The sequence below is a fragment of the Spermophilus citellus genome (genome assembly GCF_964194105.1).
Source record: "Spermophilus citellus genome assembly, chromosome: 14".
Classification (NCBI taxonomy): domain Eukaryota; kingdom Metazoa; phylum Chordata; class Mammalia; order Rodentia; family Sciuridae; genus Spermophilus; species Spermophilus citellus.
The window spans coordinates 68,208,485-68,230,937 of NC_138194.1; the positions used below are offsets into that span (position 1 = coordinate 68,208,485).

The 22,453-nt window shown below is 36.3% G+C and overlaps 1 protein-coding gene across 6 annotated transcripts in view; it reads left to right on the forward strand.

Moving 5' to 3' along the window:
- VPS13B (vacuolar protein sorting 13 homolog B) overlaps positions 1–22,453 on the forward strand; it is a 753,213-nt gene that overhangs the window by 550,715 nt on the left and 180,045 nt on the right. For 5 of the 6 annotated variants that reach the window (XM_081265607.1, XM_081265609.1, XM_081265605.1 and 2 more), the window contains 2 exons: positions 5,270–5,407; positions 20,704–21,111. In XM_081265607.1, the coding sequence (XP_081121733.1) occupies positions 5,270–5,407; positions 20,704–21,111 (546 nt within the window). The remainder of the gene's footprint in view (positions 1–5,269; positions 5,408–20,703; positions 21,112–22,453) is intronic. The other variant, XM_081265606.1, reaches the window with a different exon arrangement.

Here is a 22,453-nt window from a genome sequence, read left to right on the forward strand (position 1 = left end):
TATTCTCAATTGAGTTTTTAAGTTGGTTTATTGCTTCCTGCCTTTCTAGGATTTCTGTTTGTTTTTTATAACTTCTATCTCCCTGTATAGTTGATCTTTTGCTTCCTGGATTTGTTTGTGTATTTCATTGTTGAAGAGATCTTTCATTGTCTGATTTTGCTGTCTAATGTCTTCCTTGAGACTCCAGATCATCTGAAGCATGTATCTCCTGAATTCTTTATCTGACATTCCATCTGCTGCAGAAATTACCTCTTCTAACGTTGAGTTGACCTGCATTGCTTGTGGTCCTTTCTTTCCTTGTCTCTTCATACTGTTCGCGTTTCTTTCTGTTTACTGAGACTGTTGTGTTGTTGAATTTTCCCCCTATATATTTGTATTACTCTTGTATAGTTGCAAAGTCTCCCGCGCAGGCGCGGGCAGGGGCTCTGCTCCTCCTCCAATTGGGGCGCTGTGCCTACCACATCGGCAGGCCGCTGGGCCGGTTCTGCTGGTTGGTAGCAGGTGCGCCTACCTTGCAGGCGCGTGTGGCGGCTCTGCCACTCCCAGGTTGCTGGGCCTGACCTGCTGGTGGGTTGCAGGTCCGGCTACCTTGCAGGCGCGGGGGAAGGGCGCACACCTATTTGTATTTAGACAGTTACGCGAAATGGAGGACGTAATGCTTGGGATGAAAGTTGGGGGGAAGGGGAAGGTAGGTGCTCTTGAAAAGAAAGAAGGAGAGGGAGATAGATAGCATAGAGGAGAATGGAAAAAGCCGTAAAACTTGGAAGGGGAGAGAGAGGGAAAAGGGAGAGAAAAAGTTAAAATGAAATAGGAAATAAAATTAGGTCTTAGAGATCCATTTTCTTCTCTTCCTGTAGGCAAAGCTGTGCCCTCTGGGCTGAGTTTTGCCCTCAATGTGTCAACAGCAATCCCTGTAAGGCGGTTCCTGGGAGTCTCTCAATCCTGTTGGTCCAGAGCCGTTTCACTTCTACGGCCCCTCCTCCCCTTCCTCCTGCCAGCCAGCCAGGTCCTGTTCACCGGAGGCAGTTCCCCAAGGATTTGGTTACACTTTCAGCCCCACTGAGTGCTCTATTTCCCTAACTACTGAGCACTCTCGTTGTCATTCATCTAAGCCCCAGTGCTGTGGAGCTGTGGTCTGGGAGTCAATTGTTTAATTTTTCCGGACCCCTTTGGTGGGCACACCTTCGGAATCTGGCAGCTAAGACTATTGGTGTCGCTGCTGGTGGTAATAGGAGTTGGGGGTCTAGGATCCCCTCTACTTCCCTCAGCCCCTACAGTCACAACCACACTGCTGGCGGTAGGAGGAGTTGGGGGTCTGGAGTGTCCTCTGTTTCCCTCCGCCCCTACCGTCACTCCCTCTCAGTTCGCGGTTGGGGGATTTGGGGGTGGGGAGTCTTCTCTGTTTCCCTCTGCCCCTACAGTCACGCCCTCGTCACTGGCAGTAGGGGGAGTTGGGGGTCGAGAGTCCTTTGGCCCTTAGGGTCACGCCCACGGAGAGATTTTGAAGTTTCCTGGTTGTTTGCATCTGATGTGGGTGGGAGTCACACACCTGCTAAAGTAGATTCCACTGGGAAGGAATCTCTTTGGCCAAACTTTGGTGACTTCCCCTCTCTGCTATGGCGGGCCCCTGGCTCCTTGCCGGAGTGTCCGAAGGGAGGGGTGGAACTGGCTTGTCTCTGGTCTGACACAATCTCTGGTTTTAGTTCCCAGTTCGCTATTTCGTAAAGGGTTGGTTAGATTTCCTTCACCCTGTCTGGGGGGGGGGAGCCGTTCGCCAGGTGGGCGGGGCTGTTAGTAGAGCCGGGAGGGCACGGGCTATCTGCTGGGCCAGGCGGGGACACTTCTCGCTGCGCCGGGCTGCCGGTAGAGCCGGGCAGCTGCGGCCGCGTGGCTAAGATCCGGGTGGGTGGAGTGGCCGTTCGCTGAGCGAGATCGGGGCCTCTCGGGACGGCGAGGTGGCGGGTGCCGTCTGTGGGTTCGGGTGGGCCGCGCCGCTCGGGGCCTCCGGCCGCTTTCTGAAGCGGGTGGTGGCTACGGGACTTGACCTCCGCGCCCGCATGGCCAGCCAAGATCCACTTGTCTGGGACAAACTGACACTTCTAATAAACCTACCAATTCCCGGCAGGTCCCCTCTTCACGGAATTTTGCTAGAAGTTCCTCATTAGGTAGACTGCAGCTGTTCCAATGGGTCTTTCTGATCCCGTTAATGTGGAGACATTGGAATCGCTGCTTCCTCACCGGCAGCCATGTTGGATCCCCTATTTTGAATTTTGATGAGCAGTCATTCTCAACCAATTCCCCTGATCATACAGAAATATTGCATGTACATTCTTATCTACCTTACATGAAGGATCTATTTCTCTTCCTTTGCCCTCTACACAATAGGATATCAGCATTAATCTTTTTATCAAATCTCATGAATGAAAACTTGAGTTTATCATTTTAATTTGTAAATCCCCATTTAAGAGTGAGGCTAAACAGGTTTTTCCTGTTTTTTCACAAAGCAGTACTCTCCAGAAGGATTAGTAAAAGAAAAAATGAAAACTTTTAAAAAGCTTCAAAAAACTAGTTACATATTTGAATTTATGAATTTATCCATATATATGTGTATATATGTATGTATATATGTGTGTGTGTGTATATGTGTGTGTGTGTATATATGTGTGTGTGTGTATATGTGTTGTATATGTGTGTGTATGTATATATATGTGTGTGTGTGTGTATGCGTGTATATGTATACATGTATGTGTATGTGTGTGTGTATATACACACACACACACACACACACACACACTGAGGACGAGCCTCTCAGCCTCCTGAGCCACTGGGATTCTAGGTGTGCACCACTGCACCTGGCTAAAATTAGTATCTTTTAATGTTTCAATTTCTAAATGTTTATATGCCATTTTTAATTACTTATTCCCTACTCCACAGATTTTTCTATTGGTGTTTATATGGATTATGTAAACTCTAAATATTAGTGATATCTCCTTCTTGTCACTGTCACTTATGTTGCAATTTTATCTTTTTTTGGTTATTTGACTTTTTACTTCATTCATTTTATCCTTTGACAAAAGTTTTGTATGCCATATACTTACTGTACACCAGTCTTTTGTTTTCTAGTTTGGGCATCTTATTGTTGATGATGTAGAATATAACAGTTAATGTACTTACATTTCCATAGTGTACATTGTCCTGCTACTTGGAATCCTTATCCCTAGAAAAGTGTAGAAAACAGATTGTGGGGTTTTTTTTAATTTTTTAAGATGTTGATAGATCTTTATTTTATTTATTTATATGTGGTACTGAGAATCGAACCCAGTGCCTCACACATGTCAGGCAAATGTGCCACCACTGAGCCACAGCCCCAGCCCTGGGGTTGTGTTTTTTTATATTTTTATTTTTTAATATTTACTTTTTAGTTTTAGGTGGACATAATATCTTTATTTTACATTTATGTGGTTCTGAGGATCGAACCCAGTGCCTCGTGCATGCTAGGTGAGCATTCTACCACTGAGCCACAACCCCTGTCCTGTTTTTTTTAAATGCAATAAGTATAACAATTTTTTAAAATTCTGTATAATTTGAATATGCATTTCTTATTATTTGTTCTACTTAAGTTTGACTTTCCAGTTTTTTATACATCTTATTAACATTTCTACCTCAGCTTAACTCATGTCTGTTCATTATTTATTGTTATTTATATCACATCTATGTTTTCTCGATCAGATAACTTTTTCTTTCTCAAATGTTTTCTCTTCAGTGTGAAAAATTATGTCTCCTCATATAGATTTTGCAAACACCACTTACTTTTGGTGACATCTAGATAGGAGAGACCTTAGGAATAGATTCTCAGGTTCTGGTAGGTTTACATAGCTCATACAGAGTGTAGATCCTATAGCAACAGATTTGTATTATCCATTCACCAGAACTGACCACTGTATTTAAAAGAGAGAATAGTATAGTCTTACTATGTAATGGGTCTACTCGTTGTTTTAAATTCACTGATCATATAAAAAAGGGAAGAATGCACTAGCTGACTGTTTGATCTTTACCACATAGATCTAATGTCACAATCAATTGCTTTCAGTATTTTCTTTGAAATCACATAAAGGTTTGTATGTGCCAAATTTCATAAGGATCACATGATAAGGTCAAGAAATACAAATTCCAAGGCAGAATTTATATGCCCAGTTCACATATGACAGTAATACTATATAACCATATGTTCAATATAATACACTGTATGTAAATGCTATTCTTGAAAGCAATCCAATCAATAAAAGCTAAAATAAATAACACTTTAGTAACACATTTCAAATAGACTGAAAATGGAATAGTTGGGCTCTATGGCAAGAACATCCCTATAAAATTGACATTCAGAGGCCATTAAAACACAGAGAGTAAAACAATCTTGAAACTAAAGAAAAACTGTGAATATTTAGAAGTTTTTTAAAAGCCTACTACACTGTATGCCAAGATACAGCAGTCGTTTTTATTTAAAGAGCTATTTTAATAAAAGCTGTGGATTTCCAAGCATTAAAAAGCAAATTAAGTTTGCTATCACCAATAGCCAAAATATACTTTTAAAAAATACATAATATTAACCAGAAAAAAGTAAAAAACATGCATAACATTAAACAAAGTCAAAACAAACAAACAAAAAAACCCCCCAAGCTTTAGTCTAATTGGAACTAGTAAAAGATAGACCAATTTTTATCATTAGAAAAGGTTATGGGAAAGCTACTGAAGTTAACTTCAAAAGCCTTGTAGTAAAAAGTGATTGTAATGTCAGTAAAACTCTAAAACAGATCAAATAACCCGTAAGTAGTACTAATCCACTGCATCTTTGAACATGTATATGCATTTTTTTTAAGCTGACAGGGTTGCCCTTTTTCTTTAATTTGTTTCCAACATCATGTTCGTTTAAAAATCTAACTATTAAACTGTTAGGAGTCAGCAGAGTACAGAAACAGAGTACAGAAACTTAGCTTCACTCAAAGATGATATAAGATTTGGAATGTGTTTTTCTCTTTGGCCTTGTCCTGGAAAATGAGATTTCATCATCCCATCTTGTACAGACTACAGACATAGTTGATCTTGTTCAGTACAAGTACTTGTAGACTGTAATGTACAAATAAAGGAAACAATGAAAGATACATGTAGCTATTTAACCATGTTTTCATCTGTTTATCAACTCAAACTCATACCCTATAATGAGATGTCTGTAATGTAATTGATGTTTTCAATTTTATTGTTGTCCCTCTAGATCCTGGGAAAACACTCCCTGAAGCCCTTGATTACAACACTGTGTGGCTGCAGACAGTGCCTGGAGAAATAGACAGCAAAAGTGGTATTCCACCTTCCCTTGTAACGCTGCAAATTAAAGACTTTCTTAATGGACCAGGTAAGAAACTCATAATTCAAAAGGGTCTACATTTCTTTCCATGTGTCTATATGAACGTGCATATAGATCTGTTAGTGATTTTGACATTGCCTGCCAAAAATGAGTAGTTGATTTTTTTTCCAGAAGTATATGTCTTTGAGGCTGTACATTCTACAGATCAAAAAGTCTGACAATTTTTTTTGATTAAGGAATAATTGGCTGGAAGCTAAAGACTGATATTTTGTTTTTACTTTTGCTGTTAATTAATTGTGTAATCTTAAACAATTGCTATAGTCTTTTTGTGCCTTGGTATTATTACCTGTAATATAAAGAAAATAAAATGAATGGATGGATGGATGGGATATATGATATACATAACCAAGATAGCATTTATATAGATCAATTAGTTGTGTACACTTACTTTAGATGTTTAACAGAGTACTTGAAACAGCACTCAGTTCTAGACAGCTAAATATATCAAAGTGTGCTTTACATACCCATAAAGACTCAGGAATGGGTACTGCAGTTATTCCTATTTTCTGAATAAGACTAAGAAAAATGAAGTAAAATGCCAGTGATAGAAGAGCCATTCAGAAGCCTAGGTCTTTGTGACTCCAAACACTAGTTCTGAGCATCTGTCCCACACTAATTTTAACATAATTAAAGATATTTCTTCTCTTTCTCCTCATCCTTCTTTGTCTTACTCTTTTTCTTATACCTTCATCTTATGTTCCTCCTCCTCTTCTATTAGTATTCTCCTCAGTGTGGCATGAGCTATTTATTAACATAAATTCCTGTTTTTTCATTTTGCTTTCATTGTGCTTATAGTACTTCAGAATATGTTAGCCATCAAAGGAATATTAGTTTTTTCATTAGGAATTTCAAACAATGATGTTACATTCTCATAAGACTCCAGCCACAGCTTTGAAGGCATGGATTTTGATGAAGAAAAATATCCACTTGTGGTCCTTGTTGAGTGTCTGTTTTGTGGCCTGTCGATGTACTAACTACACAGATGGAGAAGGCAGTTAGCCATGATGTCTGGACTGCAGAGCCTGAAATCACCTTCACTGATCCTTTCACTTCTACTTAAGCACATATCTCCAGTGCTAATATAAAGAACTTTTTCATGATAAATATCTAAACATGGTTTTAAAGAATAGAAGGAAAGTGAGAAACTGATTAAGGCAGTCAAGAGTGTCTTCAGAGTTTTGGAAGAAGCCTTTGGTTTGACATAGTAGTAGATGGATTGGAGGAATGGTTCCTAGCACTCAGTTAAGTATGAAGTGTGAAGTACCACATTTCATTAAATCTGAACCATCATTAATTTTAAGAAAAAACATTTTATGTATCACCAAGGAGAAAGAAAAAAAATCTGCCATTGAAACTGATTCAGTTTTTCTTTGTCAGTTGGAGGACATTTTCTGATTTCAGAGATGTTCACGTGTGAAAGACTGAACAGGTTTAGTGTAAGAACAACACATCATTAGATCATGGAGGAAAGACAGGGAAACTTGGATTACTTCTTATTTTTCAGTTTTCATTTGCTTTTAAGCAATCTTTCACTCAATTTGGCTAAGAAGTTCACTTGTAGTTTACATTTGATTGATTTGTTTGTAAAAGGAATGGAATCTGCAAGTTTCCATATGGTAGGTAGCACCATATTTTCAAATGTAGCCAAATAAATTGAATTTTAAAAAAAATGCCTATATGTACATTTTAATTTTAGCATTTAATTTGACTGTGTAGCGGAAATGTGATTTTTAAATTAATTGTACTTTTCTGTTTCTTAGGATACTTTTTACAGCTGGGAAGTAGATATACACCATACTTTATTTCATGTCCTTTTAATAAAGATGATAATATATTTGGAGATTCAAATGTTTAAGTTATTGAATTGAAATAGTTATTTTACAGCAATCATCTCAAACTTGAATCTGCATTTGAAACATCTCTGAGGAATTTGTTAAAATGGAAATGGTGATTTAATGATTCTAGAAGGTAGAGCTTTAAAGTCTATGTTTCTAACAAGCTCCCAGATGAAGTGAATGCTATTGGTCTGGGAACTATTCTTTTTGTAGCAAGATTTTATGTGACTTTTATTAAAATTATTTTTTAAAATCTCAAACACACACACACACACACAAAATACATTTTCCCAAGAGCATCAGTCACAGTTTCTGAACACCAAACTCTGGAAATTTGGGGATACAGGAAAGGAGAATGAAACAAAGAAAGAAGAGTTGTTTTTTAAAATGGTACTTTTATTGTCAAAAATCAAACATAATGTACAATGAGTGATTTAATTTCTTCTAAGTCTAAAACATTTTAACTAAAAGTGCTTTTATTTTCTTTGTATTTAAGGAAATATTAATTGGAAAGATAGATCAACTGTTTGGGATCTCTTCTAAAACACTAACCTAACATCCTTCAGCTCCAAAATTTACTATCTTAGACAAAAATTTTCTTACTCTAAATAATTTGTCAGAGCAGATAAGTAGGTGTTATTCCACAGAATGCACTCTCTCACTATATAGTGAGAATGCTACTCTGTTTTAATTTAGAAATCAAAAATATATAGCAAATAGTAAGGTAAATTTGCATAACAAGACACATTAAAACATTTTGCCATATCAGTATATCATTTTTATGTTTTCCAGATTTTAAGCAAGAGAAATATGATTTATGCTGAGACTAGGAGAACAAATGTCAGCTTTATAATACTCCCCTGTACTGTCCCCTTCCCTTGGAAATTTTTTAAAAATCACATATAATAATAAAGGAATTACATGTAATTTTTATGTAAAATTGTCATTTAGTGTTAGCCTTAGGAATATTTTCTACCATTTGATTTTTAATCTGTATGTATATTTATTTAAGTATCATTCCCAGATAATGTCTTACTGCTAAAGTAGTATAGTTTCATTTATTCTTTCTTACTTTTGAATTTAGGTTTACTATAACCTAAATAGCAATAAAAGTGATTACCCTGAAAGTTAGAGGAAATACTGATTATAACTGCATCATCCTACATTTTCTTCAAAAAAGTGTAAGCAGTTCTGGAAATCAGCCTTTCAGTTTTACTTTTTAATGATTATTTTCTCTAAACAAGTGATACAAATTCTGTTCTCTACCATTTGTGTTTGGAAACATATTTCAGAGCTTGTGAGTATTCCTTTATTTCCTTTGTTCATGTAATATTACCTTAGGCAAATAAATGGTAGGTCCCAACATCTATATCAAAAACTCCTTCAAAGCTCCCCAACCTCCACTTCTTTCCTTCAGAGGCAACAATTGTACCCATTAGCAAGGTCAGTGGCTTGGAGAAACCTGGAAAACAGCAGCTACCAGAAACCCACTAGAATAATATCTCCAGCAGGTGATAGATTAGTTGGAACAAATTGGAACCTTTGCAGTTCAGAAATCCTGGTTTCTTTCAAGCTGTTTTTAAAATGTCGTCATTTTAATACACAATCTAAGCCCTGCGGAACAGTCCACAGCAGGTTAATTTGAATCATATGATGTGTCACTGCCCTCAGCTGACATGAGCTCTATTCCATGTGTGAAGCCATAATAAATCCATTCCCAACTGAGGAAAATTCCCCGTGAGAAGGTGAACTAATCCAGGCCTCACACTGGCATGCTAACCCTCCATAATTGAAAGCAGGGCCACCTGTTCCCAGCACAGTTAGCATACAGAGAAAAAAATTAGTGTTAGATCAGATACTTCTTTTATTGAAAAGTCATTCATACTCTTGCAAATTCAAATTCAGCTGCGAAGTGTTTGGTATGACATCATACAGAAATGTAGGAATGTGCCCACTTTATCCCAGTTTAAAATTTTTGTTAACCATAGGATTTCTTAACTTTGAAATGAGATTTTTTTTTTTAATTTAATGAGAGCTGACGTGAGAAAAAGAACTGGTAAGGGTGCAGATTTTTCTAATTAACTCAGGGTCATTTACAAAAACATTTCAGCTCCTTGGTTTGTTGTTGTTGGTGGTGGTGGTGGTGTTTTTCATAGTTCTTTGGCACAGAAAATTTTGAGCCACTGTCACTGTAACCATAAAATGACATTGAAATGACAACATGGAACAGAAGTACCAAATTGGGACCAACATTCCCAAGTCATTTCTGTTTCATTATAAATTCATGACCCATTTATCATATAATTTAATTACATGGGTTTATCAAATACAAAGTTATAAATGCAATTTCACATTTCTTTTAGTTTAATATACAAAGTGTCTGTAGTTGAAATGCATTTTTCTCTTAATACAACTACTTTTATTTAGTCTTATCCTGTTTAATTTATTCATTGAATTACCTGTGTATTTTTTCTAATTTTATTTTATATTTGGATTTGTTTTATCTTTAGTTGTATTTGGTTTTTGTTTTATAATCTGTTTGTCTTTAATTGGCTATAATCCTATTTTGAATATTCTTTACTTATATTTCATTGGTTAATTTATTGTTTTGTAGGTTATGTTTTTAATTTTTCATTTTAAAAAATTCCTGAACACCCTAAACAATTATATTTCCACCAACCTCTTTTATTTTAAAAAACCTTCTTAAATACAGAAATACATCTATCATATAGATTTCTTTATCTGAATATAAAGTGGAAGTTTTATGTTGTTTATCCCTAAATGTGTATTTTTGAAATTCTTTTGCTTTTCTTGGTGAACTCTGCTTTTATGTTCTGTTCTTACTAAATTCATTACTCAATGGGGATTAACTTAGATGTATCTTAAAAGTGACTGATTCAGGGGGATTAAGATACCTGAAAAAAGGTGAGCTAAATAGTCTCCTGACGTTTTCTGGGGAAGAAAATGAAGAACAAAAGTGATTTTTTTAAAGGCAGGAAGATTCAAAGTGAAAGAAAAGGTCTTAAGCTAATTTTAATTAACTTATTTCTCTTACTGTTGCCCTGATATTTAATCCTTTGCCTCTTTCTCGTTCCAGAATGAGGGCTAAGGCCTATACTTTAATCACTGGAGTCCTGCCTCTAGGTTAATTCAGTTTTATAGCCATACTATCCAGCTATCTTCTACATTTAAGAAATGTAAAGCAGTTAATAAAGCCATAAGAACCTTGGCTTGTATTTCCTGAATTGTGTGGGTTCCAGTTTTGAGCATTATATCATCATAGTTCATTTTCCCCATGATTTATCAAGACAAAACAGCAAACTAGATGTTAGGATGTCAAATAGGGAATGGATCAATAATTTCGAATACAAAAGATTCTTTCATTATTTTGACTTTAGTTTTTCAACTATAACTTGTATTTTGGAAGAACTGAGAAAAATCGATGCTTTTATTTTAAGAGAGAAAGAGAGAGAGAATTTTTTAATATTTATTTTTCAGCGGACACAACATCTCTTTATTTGTATGTGGTGCTGAGGATTGAACCCAGCGCCCTGCGCATGCCAGGCGAGCACGTTACCGCTTGAGCCACATCCCCAGCCCAAAAAATAGATGCTTTTAAACAAAATGATTTTGTAAATAAACTTTTTTTATTTTATTCAGAAAGCAACCTGATTTTAATATCAAATTTTCTATGATAGAATCAATAAGTCATGTTAATTACTTTCTTTCCCTCATTATAAAATGAAGAAACTTAAATCTTTCTAGGTCTAGCTGACTGTGGTACCTCTGGGGTACCATACCTCTCTGCTACTTGGCTTAGGTGGGACCTTAGAAGTTGCAGACATGGGTCATAAGGATGGCAAAGTTAGATAAAGGGCCAGCACCAGGTCTCACAGAGTGAAGTGAGGTGAGTAGCAAAGTTTTAGATTTATTCATTTCTTCCTTGAGCCTAATTATGTCAGAATTCTTTCTTCTACAGAAGAGAATGAGGGTGATTAGGGAATCTCTTTTTAGGAACTGGAGTAAACTTAGGTTAAAAAGAAAAAAATAATCTGAGTTCTCCTAACTTCTGCTTGTTTCAGCTCTTTTCTCCCTAACTCACTAACCTTGTTCCTTCCCAAGGACACAGTCCTGAGCCTTCTGTTCTTACCTGTACAACAGCCTCAGCCATCCCTTTTATGCTAACAACTTCCAAAGGCCTAGCTTTTGTTTTGACTTACATCACATGCCAAGGCTGTTTCTCCATCTGCCTAGTAGGTATATTTTGTTAATGATGTGTTAATTCACATCAAATTAATTTTTCTCTCCTCTCTCCATCCCTTAGTGTCCAGCCTTCTTTAAAACTGACAGCAGCATCATTTCAATTGTGTCTTCTGACAATTGTACTGTCATTTTTCTCTTTATCCCAAGTCCTTTTGGTTTTTCCTTTGATATGCTCTTCTATTATGCTTACTACCTCCCAGGTGTAGGCACATGTCCTGATTACTCCATAGTCCAACTTCAGAGTCTCCTTTTACTTCATAATTCCTTCTCCTCCATCCTCGATAGATTAGCATCTCCTATCAAACTTATATGAATCTTGACCACCCACTTCTTTCAGTTTATCTAGTCAAAAACTTCTTACCCGCTCCCTTAGTACCACTTTCCTCCTCTGTATTTCCTACATATAAATTGGCATTTGGTTTAATCTAATTTGAGGGGTTTTTGTTTGTTTGTTTTGTGGGGGTTTGGGTACCAGGGATTAAACTCAGGCACTCTACTACTGAGCCACATTTGTGTGTGTGTGTGTGTGTGTGTTGTAGATGGAGACAATATCTTATTTTTATGTGGTGCTGAGGGTCAAACCCAGTGCCTTACACATGCAAGGCAAGCACTCTACCACTGTGCCACATCCCCAGCCCTATTTTGTATTTTATTTAGACAGGGTCTCACTGAGTTGCTTAGCGCCTCACTTTTGCTGAGACTGGCTTTGAACTCCTGATCCTCCTATCTCAGCCTTCTGAGCCACTGGAATTATAGGCATGCACCACCGCATGGCTCAGGTTTGTTTTTTTAAGCAACACTGTTTTGTATGAGATTTTGCTTTATTCCATCAGGAACTGTATGATGTCTGAAGGTTTCTATTTTTGTGATATTAGCAGCCATTGGTTCTCAGTGCCTGAATTCGTTAAAGGCTATAAATAGTAATATTCTATTTTTAGCATTCCTTTTTTATATATTAGCTGCCATATTTTCTAAGGAAAAATATTTCCTCACTATTTAGCTACTCAGTACTATTGTTCATAAGAAAAGGCAGGATAAAGGCTTAATTCTTACACTTTTTTACATTTTCCAAAAATAAGTATATTTTGTAGCATATCCCAATGATGGCTAATTAATTTATATTGTTTGGTATTAAACTCATTATTTTTAATGATGCTCAGATTGTCTCATCTCTTGCAGGGGGATCCTCTGTAAGTTGGCATCTCTATGTCTTTAATCCTGTTGGTCCCATAGTCTGAATCTTTGCTCCCTTTTTCTCTGCCTATCCTAATTCTGTGCTCTTAGGTTTAGCCTAAGTTGCATTTCCTTCGGTAATCTTTTCTCTTTCATTTCCACTCACTCCAGCCTCTCTTTAATCTCTCATTTTTTTGTTGAGCAGGTTGTTAATATCATTTTCGTTAAACTTAGCTCAAAACAACATTTGTCTCTTTCCAAAAGTTGTAATTATTGTCTTTAAAGATGAGTATATGGCACCATTCAGAATAGCAAAACAAAGACATAGACACCAAAAAAGTTTCCAAATTACTGGAGCATGGAATGTATTTAGCATTTTATGGTTATTAGATAAAGGAGAGAAGCTTATCCAAGTCCAGTTCAATAAATCCATTTTAGAAAACCAGTACAATTACTCTATAATCATATCTTTTATATTGTAGATTTTTTGAGGGGAATAATGAAGTAAAAAAGTCAGTGCTTGATCATGAAAATGTTGCCTAAGTAATACTTCTAATAGTAATGATACCCAGATCCCAGTATTAAGCACCATGCATGAATTACTTGCCATCTGAATCAGATATCTGAGCCTCCTCACAGGACATGGGACATTATATACAGTTTCACTTGGTATTAATTAAAACACTCAGGTTTGCTGCCACTGAGGTCTTTACATATCACCCCTTCAACACAAACATGTTTTATCTCATTGTCTTGAAAACTTTCTAGTTAAATATTCGGACTCCATCATGAATACCTTTATTGTGATACAGTAACAAAACTATGAATTTGAATGAGTAAAAAAAAAATGTACTATGACTTAGTAATATAAATGTTTTTCATTAAAGTTATTATAAACTATCGAGTCAAGCTAGATTATAGATTTGTTCTATGCTTTATATTTGCCTCTCTAAGATTTATTTATTTCTTTCTTGAGTCTAATTATGTCAGAATTCTTTCTTCTACAGAAGAGAATGAAGGTGAGAGAATGAGAATGAGAATGAGGCTTTATATTTGCCTCTCTAAGGTGGGGAATAAGAGCAGCACCATTCTTGTATCTGTACATAGCCACCGACATGTGCACCGAATGCTTTCATAGTAAGCCATACTTTTCTCTAAAAAAAAATAAATAAATTGTCTCTTGCAAATAAAATTCCAAAGGAAGAAACATTTAACAAAGGAGTTTTCTTTTATAAATGTTATGATTTAGGTATAAGAAACCATATTGAACCCATCAGGTTTTTGGTAATAGATTTCATAATACATCATAAATGTAAGTAATATGATGACTAATGGGTCAAGTAAAGTTGGAACATTTTAAATGAGAAAATAGCTGGAACAGTTTTCAGGAAACTTTTCCAGTGGATGTTTGGTCCCCCACAAGGTGTGCATTAACATAAACTTAGGGGAATCACGTCTGGGCCTTGAATTCCCTCTCTGATTTCATTATTGCAATATGATTCTTTTTCTCTCACTATTAAGTCACCTTCTAGGGTGATGGGAGCATAAAATAACTATAATTTATTGGTATTTGTCTAATCTCCTTTTAACTCCATAGTCATTCCATTATTCTATTTCCTGGTAGCTGTTTGGAAAGTTTTGAAGGGCAATTAGAAAATAATTGACAGACATGATTTTACTTGGTAATTTAAAGATACGGAATATGTCCCCAAAATGGTGAGAAATTAGATCTGGCAGAGAAGTAGATGACTCAGCTGGGAGATTCTCTATTACTGAATATTCCCAAAATCTAAACTTTGAAACAAATCCATTTATTAAAGTTCAATGAGGATTATGAAAAAAATTGAAAATTTTAAACTCAAGGATCTGATAATAATTGGAATGAAACTCACATTAACAATCTATGCCTGGTTCCTTATAAAACATTATTCTACGTAACTGTGTGTCTGTTGAAAAAACTTGTTAGCCTGTTTCTTTAATGTTTTTAACTTAATGATTAGGTTACTATATTTCATAAATTTTTTTAAAAAAATTATTACTACATTATAGTTATACATAATAGTGGGGTTCATTCCATCCCAGTGCTTCCTCTTTCTCTCTCCTTCTTCTTCCCTCTCTTCCTCTCCCTCTGTTCTTCTGGTCTTCCTTTTACTTATTTTTTTTAATTGGTGCTTTATTGATATACATAAAGGTAGAAGTCACTGTGGTATATTCATATATGTACATAGTATAATGGTCAATTTCATCCCGCAGTTCCTCTCTTTTCCTGTCCCTGCTTCCCCCTCCTCAATCTCCTTCTCCTACTCCACTGATTTCCCTTCTAGTTTCATGATAATTCCCCCATACCCCTTTGGTTTTACTAATTTTTCTCTACCTTCCACATATGAGAGAAAACATTTGACCCTTCAATTTTGCTTCATTAATTTTAAAATTGCTTGATTTTTATTTTTATGTTTAAAAATGCCAAATTTTGTTGCATAATATTCCCATTTCTAAAAGTAATCTTCCTTTCATTATGAGGCTGAAAAATATTTACAATGAAGGCACTAATTCATTCTGTACCTGACTACTTCTAGGAGGTGAAAATGTGTTGACACTAGGGTACTACAATTATCAATATGAATTTGCTGAATTGCCAAGTGTGACATTGACGTCATGATTTCAATTAAAGGATACACGTTGTATATTTTATAAATCAACAAAGGTGCTATTTCATTTGTGGTATTTCTCACTCTTGTGTGTGGTTCCTGTCTCTCAATGGGTACTTTAGAAAGGAAGCCCTTCTAGTACAATATAGCCTCTTTTCAACTCTGCTTTTCCCATTCTTGGCCTAGAGTCCTGTCTAACGTGCCCAGTCCTTTTGACTGGCTCAGTACTCTCACTGTAGAGGAGGCCTGAAGGACTCTGACCTACTGGAGGGCCTTGTGCAGAGGTTATACTATACACAGGCATACATAAAAGATGTGAAAAGTTTAATTATCTAAATGTTTTAAGTAATAATTTCATTTTTATTAGAAATTAACATCTTAGGCCACATATAGCTATACTGGATTTTTGACTTTCTAAAAACTTTCATCATTTACTGACAAATGATTGAGAAATTTTATTTGTAATCCCAAATTTAAGATCATCCAAAGATTAAATAAAGGTTTGATGCATATAGAACAGTTTTGGCATGACCCCACAGAAAAGATAAATCAAGTCACTAAAGTGCCTGAAGAAGTAAGTAACCCTTCTACTACATCACTGTTCTGAGAAAGGGTCATTCAGATACCAGCACCACAGAAGGTTAACATTACAATTCACTGTTCAAATTCGTGAAACAAAACAAATGCTTAATAAACATTTTTCCTGAGTTGCTTGGATAACAGGTGTATGCCACCATGCCCAGAACAGATATCTTTATTTAAGTTGAATTTTCCAGTTCATGGACATGTTTTATGTATGGTACATCTGTCCATTATGTTAATTTTGTTATTTATTTATTAGTATTTAGTTGGATGCAGGACTTTGTTTATGCTAAGTATTCATTCTATTGTTGAGGTATCCCCACCCCCAATTGTTTTTTTGTCAGTGTTGTAGTTTTTTATATACAGATTCTTTCCTTCCTTCCTTCCTTCTTCCCTCCATTCCTTCCTATCTCCCTCCCTCTCTTCCTTCCTTCCTTCATTCCTTTCTTCCTTTCTTTCTTTTTGTACTGGGGATTTAATGCAGGGATACGTAATTGGTAGCCACATACCCAACCCTTTGTATTTTTATTTTGAGACAAGGTCTCACTAAGTTGCTGAAGCTGGCCTTCAACTTGATATTTTCATGTCCTAGCCTCCAGAGTTGCTGGGTTTATAGGTGTATGCCATTGCACTGGCTAACCAACAGTTTCTTTGTATTTTATCACATTTACATTTAAATATTCCTTTTATTTAGAGCTATTATAAATGCTAGATTTTAAGTTTTTTATTCCATCTGCTCATTGTTAGTATATAGAAATTCAGTTGGGTTTTGTGTGCTGGCATTAAAACTTTAGCAGAGTCCCTCATTAGCTTCTACCAAATTTTCTGTAGATTCCTGTTGAGTTTTTTTACGTGTAAAATGATGTCATCTGCAAATAAGCATTGTTTTATTTCTTCCTTTCCTGTATATATGCTTTTTATTTCTTTTTGCTGCCTTATTTCACTGGCTGTGATTTTCAGTATTATATTCAATATGAGCAATGGGAATGGAACTCCTTGCCTTCTTTTTGATCATAGGGGAAGGCATTCAATTTTTCATAATCATGATGTTAGTTGTAGTTTTGTCATATGTGACCTCTTTCAGGTTAAGGAAGTACTCCTGTATTCATAGTTTGTCAAGAGTTCTTATAATGAGTGGATATTGAATTTTACAAGTATCTTTTTCTGTATCAACAGATATCTCCTCTCTCCCTTAAGCTATTAATATCATTATTACACTGGTTCAACCAATCTTGTAGTCCCAAGAAAAACCTTGCTTGGCTCTGATATATTATTAGTTTTATATATTTCTGTATTTGATTTCCTCAGTATTTTAAGGATTTTTATATCTTTGTTCATGAGGGATATTTGTGTATAGTTTTCTTATATTATCTTACATTTGCTATCAGTAATGATAGTCTCATAAAATGAATAGAAAAATATTCTCTTCTGTTCAGGGGCCTGAAAATAATAAGAAAAGAAAGAAGAAAAAAGCTGGAGAATTCCTGTAGTTTCTCTAAGCATTAAGAGTTCCCTTCACAGTCTTTGAAGTCAAAAGTAAACATTTTCCCTTCATAGTTCCTCTATATGCACATAGTACCCACCTCAGGATTTTGATTCACCATTGATCCAGACTAGGGGTGAGGGGAGGATAAATGAGAAATACCATTTTGGTGGTATTTAGAAATCTATTCTTCCCCAGTCTACCTGTTACCCTTTACTTTTTCTCAAATAGTTGCTCTATGTAGAATTTATGGCTGAATTCTCTCCAGTGGAGGCCCAGGTTTCCATCTTTATTGGATCCAGAGTGGGTTCAACTGGGTTCTATACTCAAGGTCTCTCAGAATGTCAAAATCAGTATGTCATTTGGACTAGGCACTAATCTCAACCTTCTGGACAGAATCTGTTTTGAAATTCATTCAGATTCATTGTATAATCCAGTTCCTTATGGTTGTAGGACTGAAGTTCCCAATTCCTTGTTAGCTATTGTCCAGAAATTGCCCTCAGCTCACCCATTTCATCTCATGTGACCCCCAGCATCTTCACAACAATTACATATCATGGATCCCTTCTCATATTTTACCTCTCTCTGATTTCCCCCCTCACCTCCTTCATGTACCTTTTAAAGGTTCACATAATTAGATCAGGCCTACCAGATAATCTCCATATCTGACCTGGGTCTTTAATCACAACCATAACATCCCTTCATTGCACAGCAGTACATAGATTAGTGTTTGATTCAATAATCAAGGGGACAGGAATATTGTAAAGGAGGTGCCTGATTAGAATTTTGCCTACCTAGAACCACATTAGAATGTTCTGGAGTGCTTCAATACAAAATGACCAAATGTGATTTGAGCTGAGTTTAAGGTTAAGAATTGAGGGAAAATATTTGCATTTAAGTTCTTCTTAACTGATGGGACAGATCATGTCCTATAAAGATACTTGTGCAGGTGCTATAGTGCTCTGAGGGGGCAGGGGCACTTAACCTAACTTTGTGGATTAACTTCTTGGAGAAAATGCTGAGGTTATCCTGAAGATTAATAGTTAGGCAAAAAAAAAAAAAAAAAAAAAGCGGGGGGGAGCAGGGGGGTACATTAAATACATGAGTAAAGGCCTAGTGATGTGACATAGTTTGGGTTGGGGGAAGTAGGTTTTATAAATTCTAATACTTCTGGAACTTTTTAAAGGGGGAGTCAGGTAATAACTGCCAATAAAGGCAAAACCTTTTCTCTCTTCCTAAGAAAGTTGGTCTTTTATTTTCTAGATGAAGAGGAACCAGTAAAGAGTTTAAATAGGAGTGAACCAATCAGGATCACATTGAAAATAAATCATTTGGAAGTGACTCTGGAGACTGAACTAAAGGGAATGGGTTTAGACAGAAAAACTATTTAGGAGGCTTTGTAATAGCTGAACAAAGAGAGGCCTAGAGGAGGAAAATAAGAGTAGCTGGAATGCTAAAGACAGGAGATTATATTCAAGCAGTGTTTTGGAAATAAAATTGACAGAACTTATTCAGTAATTGGACTGGGACTAGGGAAAGAAGAAGTGAAATGAAGAGTCAAAAAGTCAGATTTCTGACTTGGGTCATATGGTGGATTGTGCACCCATTAGCTAAAACAAAGGGAAAATAGCCTGTCTAAAGGTAGTTAATAGATAAATTGATCTGATGAGCCCTTGAGAGTTCAGTAGAAAGGGAAAACAGGCCTTTGTATTTGTTTGTTTTTTCCCCTTCATTTCATTATTAAACATTCATTTAATTACAATAGAACAAACTATTTTAGGTACTCAGAATACTAAGATGTAGCACAGCCTCTAATGTTCAAGAGCTCACATTTCACTGAACCATTACAGACACTTAGGCAGATAACTATGACAATAATATAAATAAGTGCCCAGTGATAGAAAAAAATGCACAGGATATTCTGAAAACAGTGATGAGTGTACCTCACTCAGCAACAGGGATCAAGAAAGATTTCCTGGAAGTGACTCAAGGGCTGAGTCTAGAAAGACAAATTGGGCAAGAGTTGAGGGTCCATGCTGAGCTAATAGTTAGCAACTCCTATGTATACTGTCCTGTGTATGCTATGCCAGTCTGAAGTCAGGGAGATACTATGATTTAGGTGGATATTTGGGCAACTTCAAGTCACTAAGTTGTTTCTTTGGCTACAAGATGAGCACCTAGGTTTAAGTTTTCATGTTATGAATTCAGAAAAAGCACCCAGCTTCAGGTCCATAACAGCTGAATCTTCTTTCTATTTTAGGTTAATTTGGGTTTTCTGTTGTTGCTATCATCTTCTAACATTGTTCTCTGTTTTTCATAGAAGGCAAGATGTATGACATGCTCTGTCTTCATGATACTTAAAGTCTTGTGTCTTATAATAAAAACAGAAAAAACAGTCATGGTAGCACACATTTGTAATTCCAGCATCTCAGGAGGCTGAGGCAGGAGGATTGTGAGTTCAAAGCCAGCCTCAGCAAAAGCGAAGTACTAAACAACTCAGTGAGACCCCCATCTCTAAATAAAATGAAAAATAGGGCTGGGGATGTCACTCAGTAGTTGAGTGCCTCTGAGGTCAATCCCCAGTAACTCCCCCCCCAAAAAAAATAAATAAAAATAATAAAAGCAGGAGGAAAAGTGGTATAAGGTGAAATAAGAAAATGAAAACAAATAATAAGGCCAGTTTGTTTTAATGTCAGACAACTAAGTGACAAGGACAGTGTCTGGTATATGTTACCTGTGAAATGCACTATAGATTTTAAGAAATCGACCTATATAAACTTGGGTGAGAGATTTCAACTCTTATCAATGTAGAATGTAGGAAAAGTTGCAGGGACTTTTGTGGTTTGCAGCAGGTGACAGAAGAGAAACAAGTATTTTCTGCATTAACTTGATTAGAGAATGGTAAGGGAGGCTGCTTCAGTCAGTTAGTTGGATCAGTGTTGATTACTATCAGTGTTTGTGTCAAACATTTTTCTGGGAATAAAGGGAAGTCCTTTTTCTTTGGGAAAAAGAATGCCAGTTTCAGGTAAGTAACTAAAGGGAAAGCCTGCTTCATCTTGCATTGGGGTATGAGAGCAAAGATGGAATGGAGGGACTTGGTATAGGTGTACGTCCCTGGCTGTAGCAGGAATAGACAATCAGGAATATAGGCATAAGTGGTCAAAGGAGAATGTTCCTATTTAGCTAACTACATTGAAAAAAAAAATAGGTGATGAATAAAAGAAATATAACATTCTGGCATCATAATGGGTATTTAATAAGAGAACTTCAGTAATTTTCATGTCTTTTTCACTTCTATAGCAGACATCAACTTGGATATATCAAAGCCTTTGAAAGCAAACCTGAGTTTTACCAAACTGGATCAGATGAACCATTTTTTAAAGAAGATACAAAGTGCACATGGCTTTGCACATAGCAAAGAGACCTCTACTCTTTCAGACCCTACACTGAATAAAGATGAGCTTCCAGTCTCCAAATGTTACCATGGAAAGTTGTCTAAACCTAAAGTACATGATGATGGAGTGCAGAAGTTTTCATTTCAAGAAAACATGTGGAGAGCCATTTCCTGCTTTCAAAAAATTTCTGTCCATACTACTCAGATTGTGTTCTCCATGGAAACTGTCCCCCATCCTAATAAACCATGCCTGTTGGCATCTCTATCAAATCTTAATGGAAGCCTTAGTGTCAAAGCAGCACAAAAAGTACCTGGTAAGTCACAGAAAATGGGAGCGGGGGAGGGAGAGAGAGAAAGCAAGCAAAATGGTTTGTTAACATCTGAAAAATGCATCATTTTGAAGATTTTTGTTATGTAGAAGTTAAAAGTTTTAAAGGCCATTAGAGAAGGGAACATTTCTGGTTTGTGACCTTATTGTAGAGATAGTTTTATAACAAATCCTTGGAGCCTAGGTATTTTAATGCCCTAAACTAAACTGTTCTATCCACCTCTTTAGGCACATTCCTACAGATGTTTTAAAACTGTTAATTCCTATTTTCTTTTCACCTAAAATAGCTATGGTGGGACAACAGAGCATCAAGTTTTGTGAACCACTAGAAAAGTGGTTCTCAAAGCATGATCTCGGAACCATCAGCATCTCCCAGGTCTTTCTTAGGAATGCATATTCTCAGACCCTGCCCCCGACCTATCAAATCAGCCACTCTGGGAATGGAACCCAGTAGTCTATCTCAATAAACCCTACAGGTGATTCTGATGTGCTGTATTAAGTCACTGGTAACAATTTATTTAATAAAGAAAAATTGCTGTGGTGGCAGATATGCTACACAAAGTGTAATCGAAACCAAGGTTCTGCTTTGCAGGAATGCTGCAGAGGCATTTTATCAGACTGCAACACCTGGCAAGGAAAGGCTGTGTTTCTGTGCCCAGCTGAGCACAGAGGCCTGGACCCTGAAAAATGAATGTCATTGAGGGGTGGAGAGGTGAGAAGTTAACTGGCAGTGACATCTACATTTTTCTCTTCTGTTACCATGACTAAGTTGTTATGTGCTTTTTCATACTGAATCAGAAAGGGTGGGCAGAAGGAATGTGAGGAAAGGAAGAGAAAATGCAACTCACAGGTGGGAAATAACAGTTTTCAATCACAGAAACTGCTACTGTAAAAGTTCAGGGCCCAGTGCCAGAAATTTTGTTCTGAAAGTAAAAGTAGCGAGAGGAAACTATCCTTTTTTCCACTTTAATATTTAGGGATGAAAAAATGAGGGCTATGAGATAGTACAGGGGATAAAATAAATCCTTAAATTATGTGCAGTTTAGTTGCTTACAAAAAGTAATTAAGTGGCAGCTAGAGTCTGTTCCATAAAGCCAGTTTGGGCACAGTAGTTTAAAAGATAAAGAAAAAAAAAATGTTTTACAGTTGAGAAGTATGAATTTTAGTCCAAAACAGGGATGATTTATTTCTTTCTCACCAGAAATATTTGTGACCAAGCCAGCTAAAAGCTCCCTATTTTTTTATTGTCTTTAAAGTTAGAAATGAAAAATGTTAGGTTCATGGGACATGAAAGACTATGAAACACTGGACGCTACAATGTCCAATTT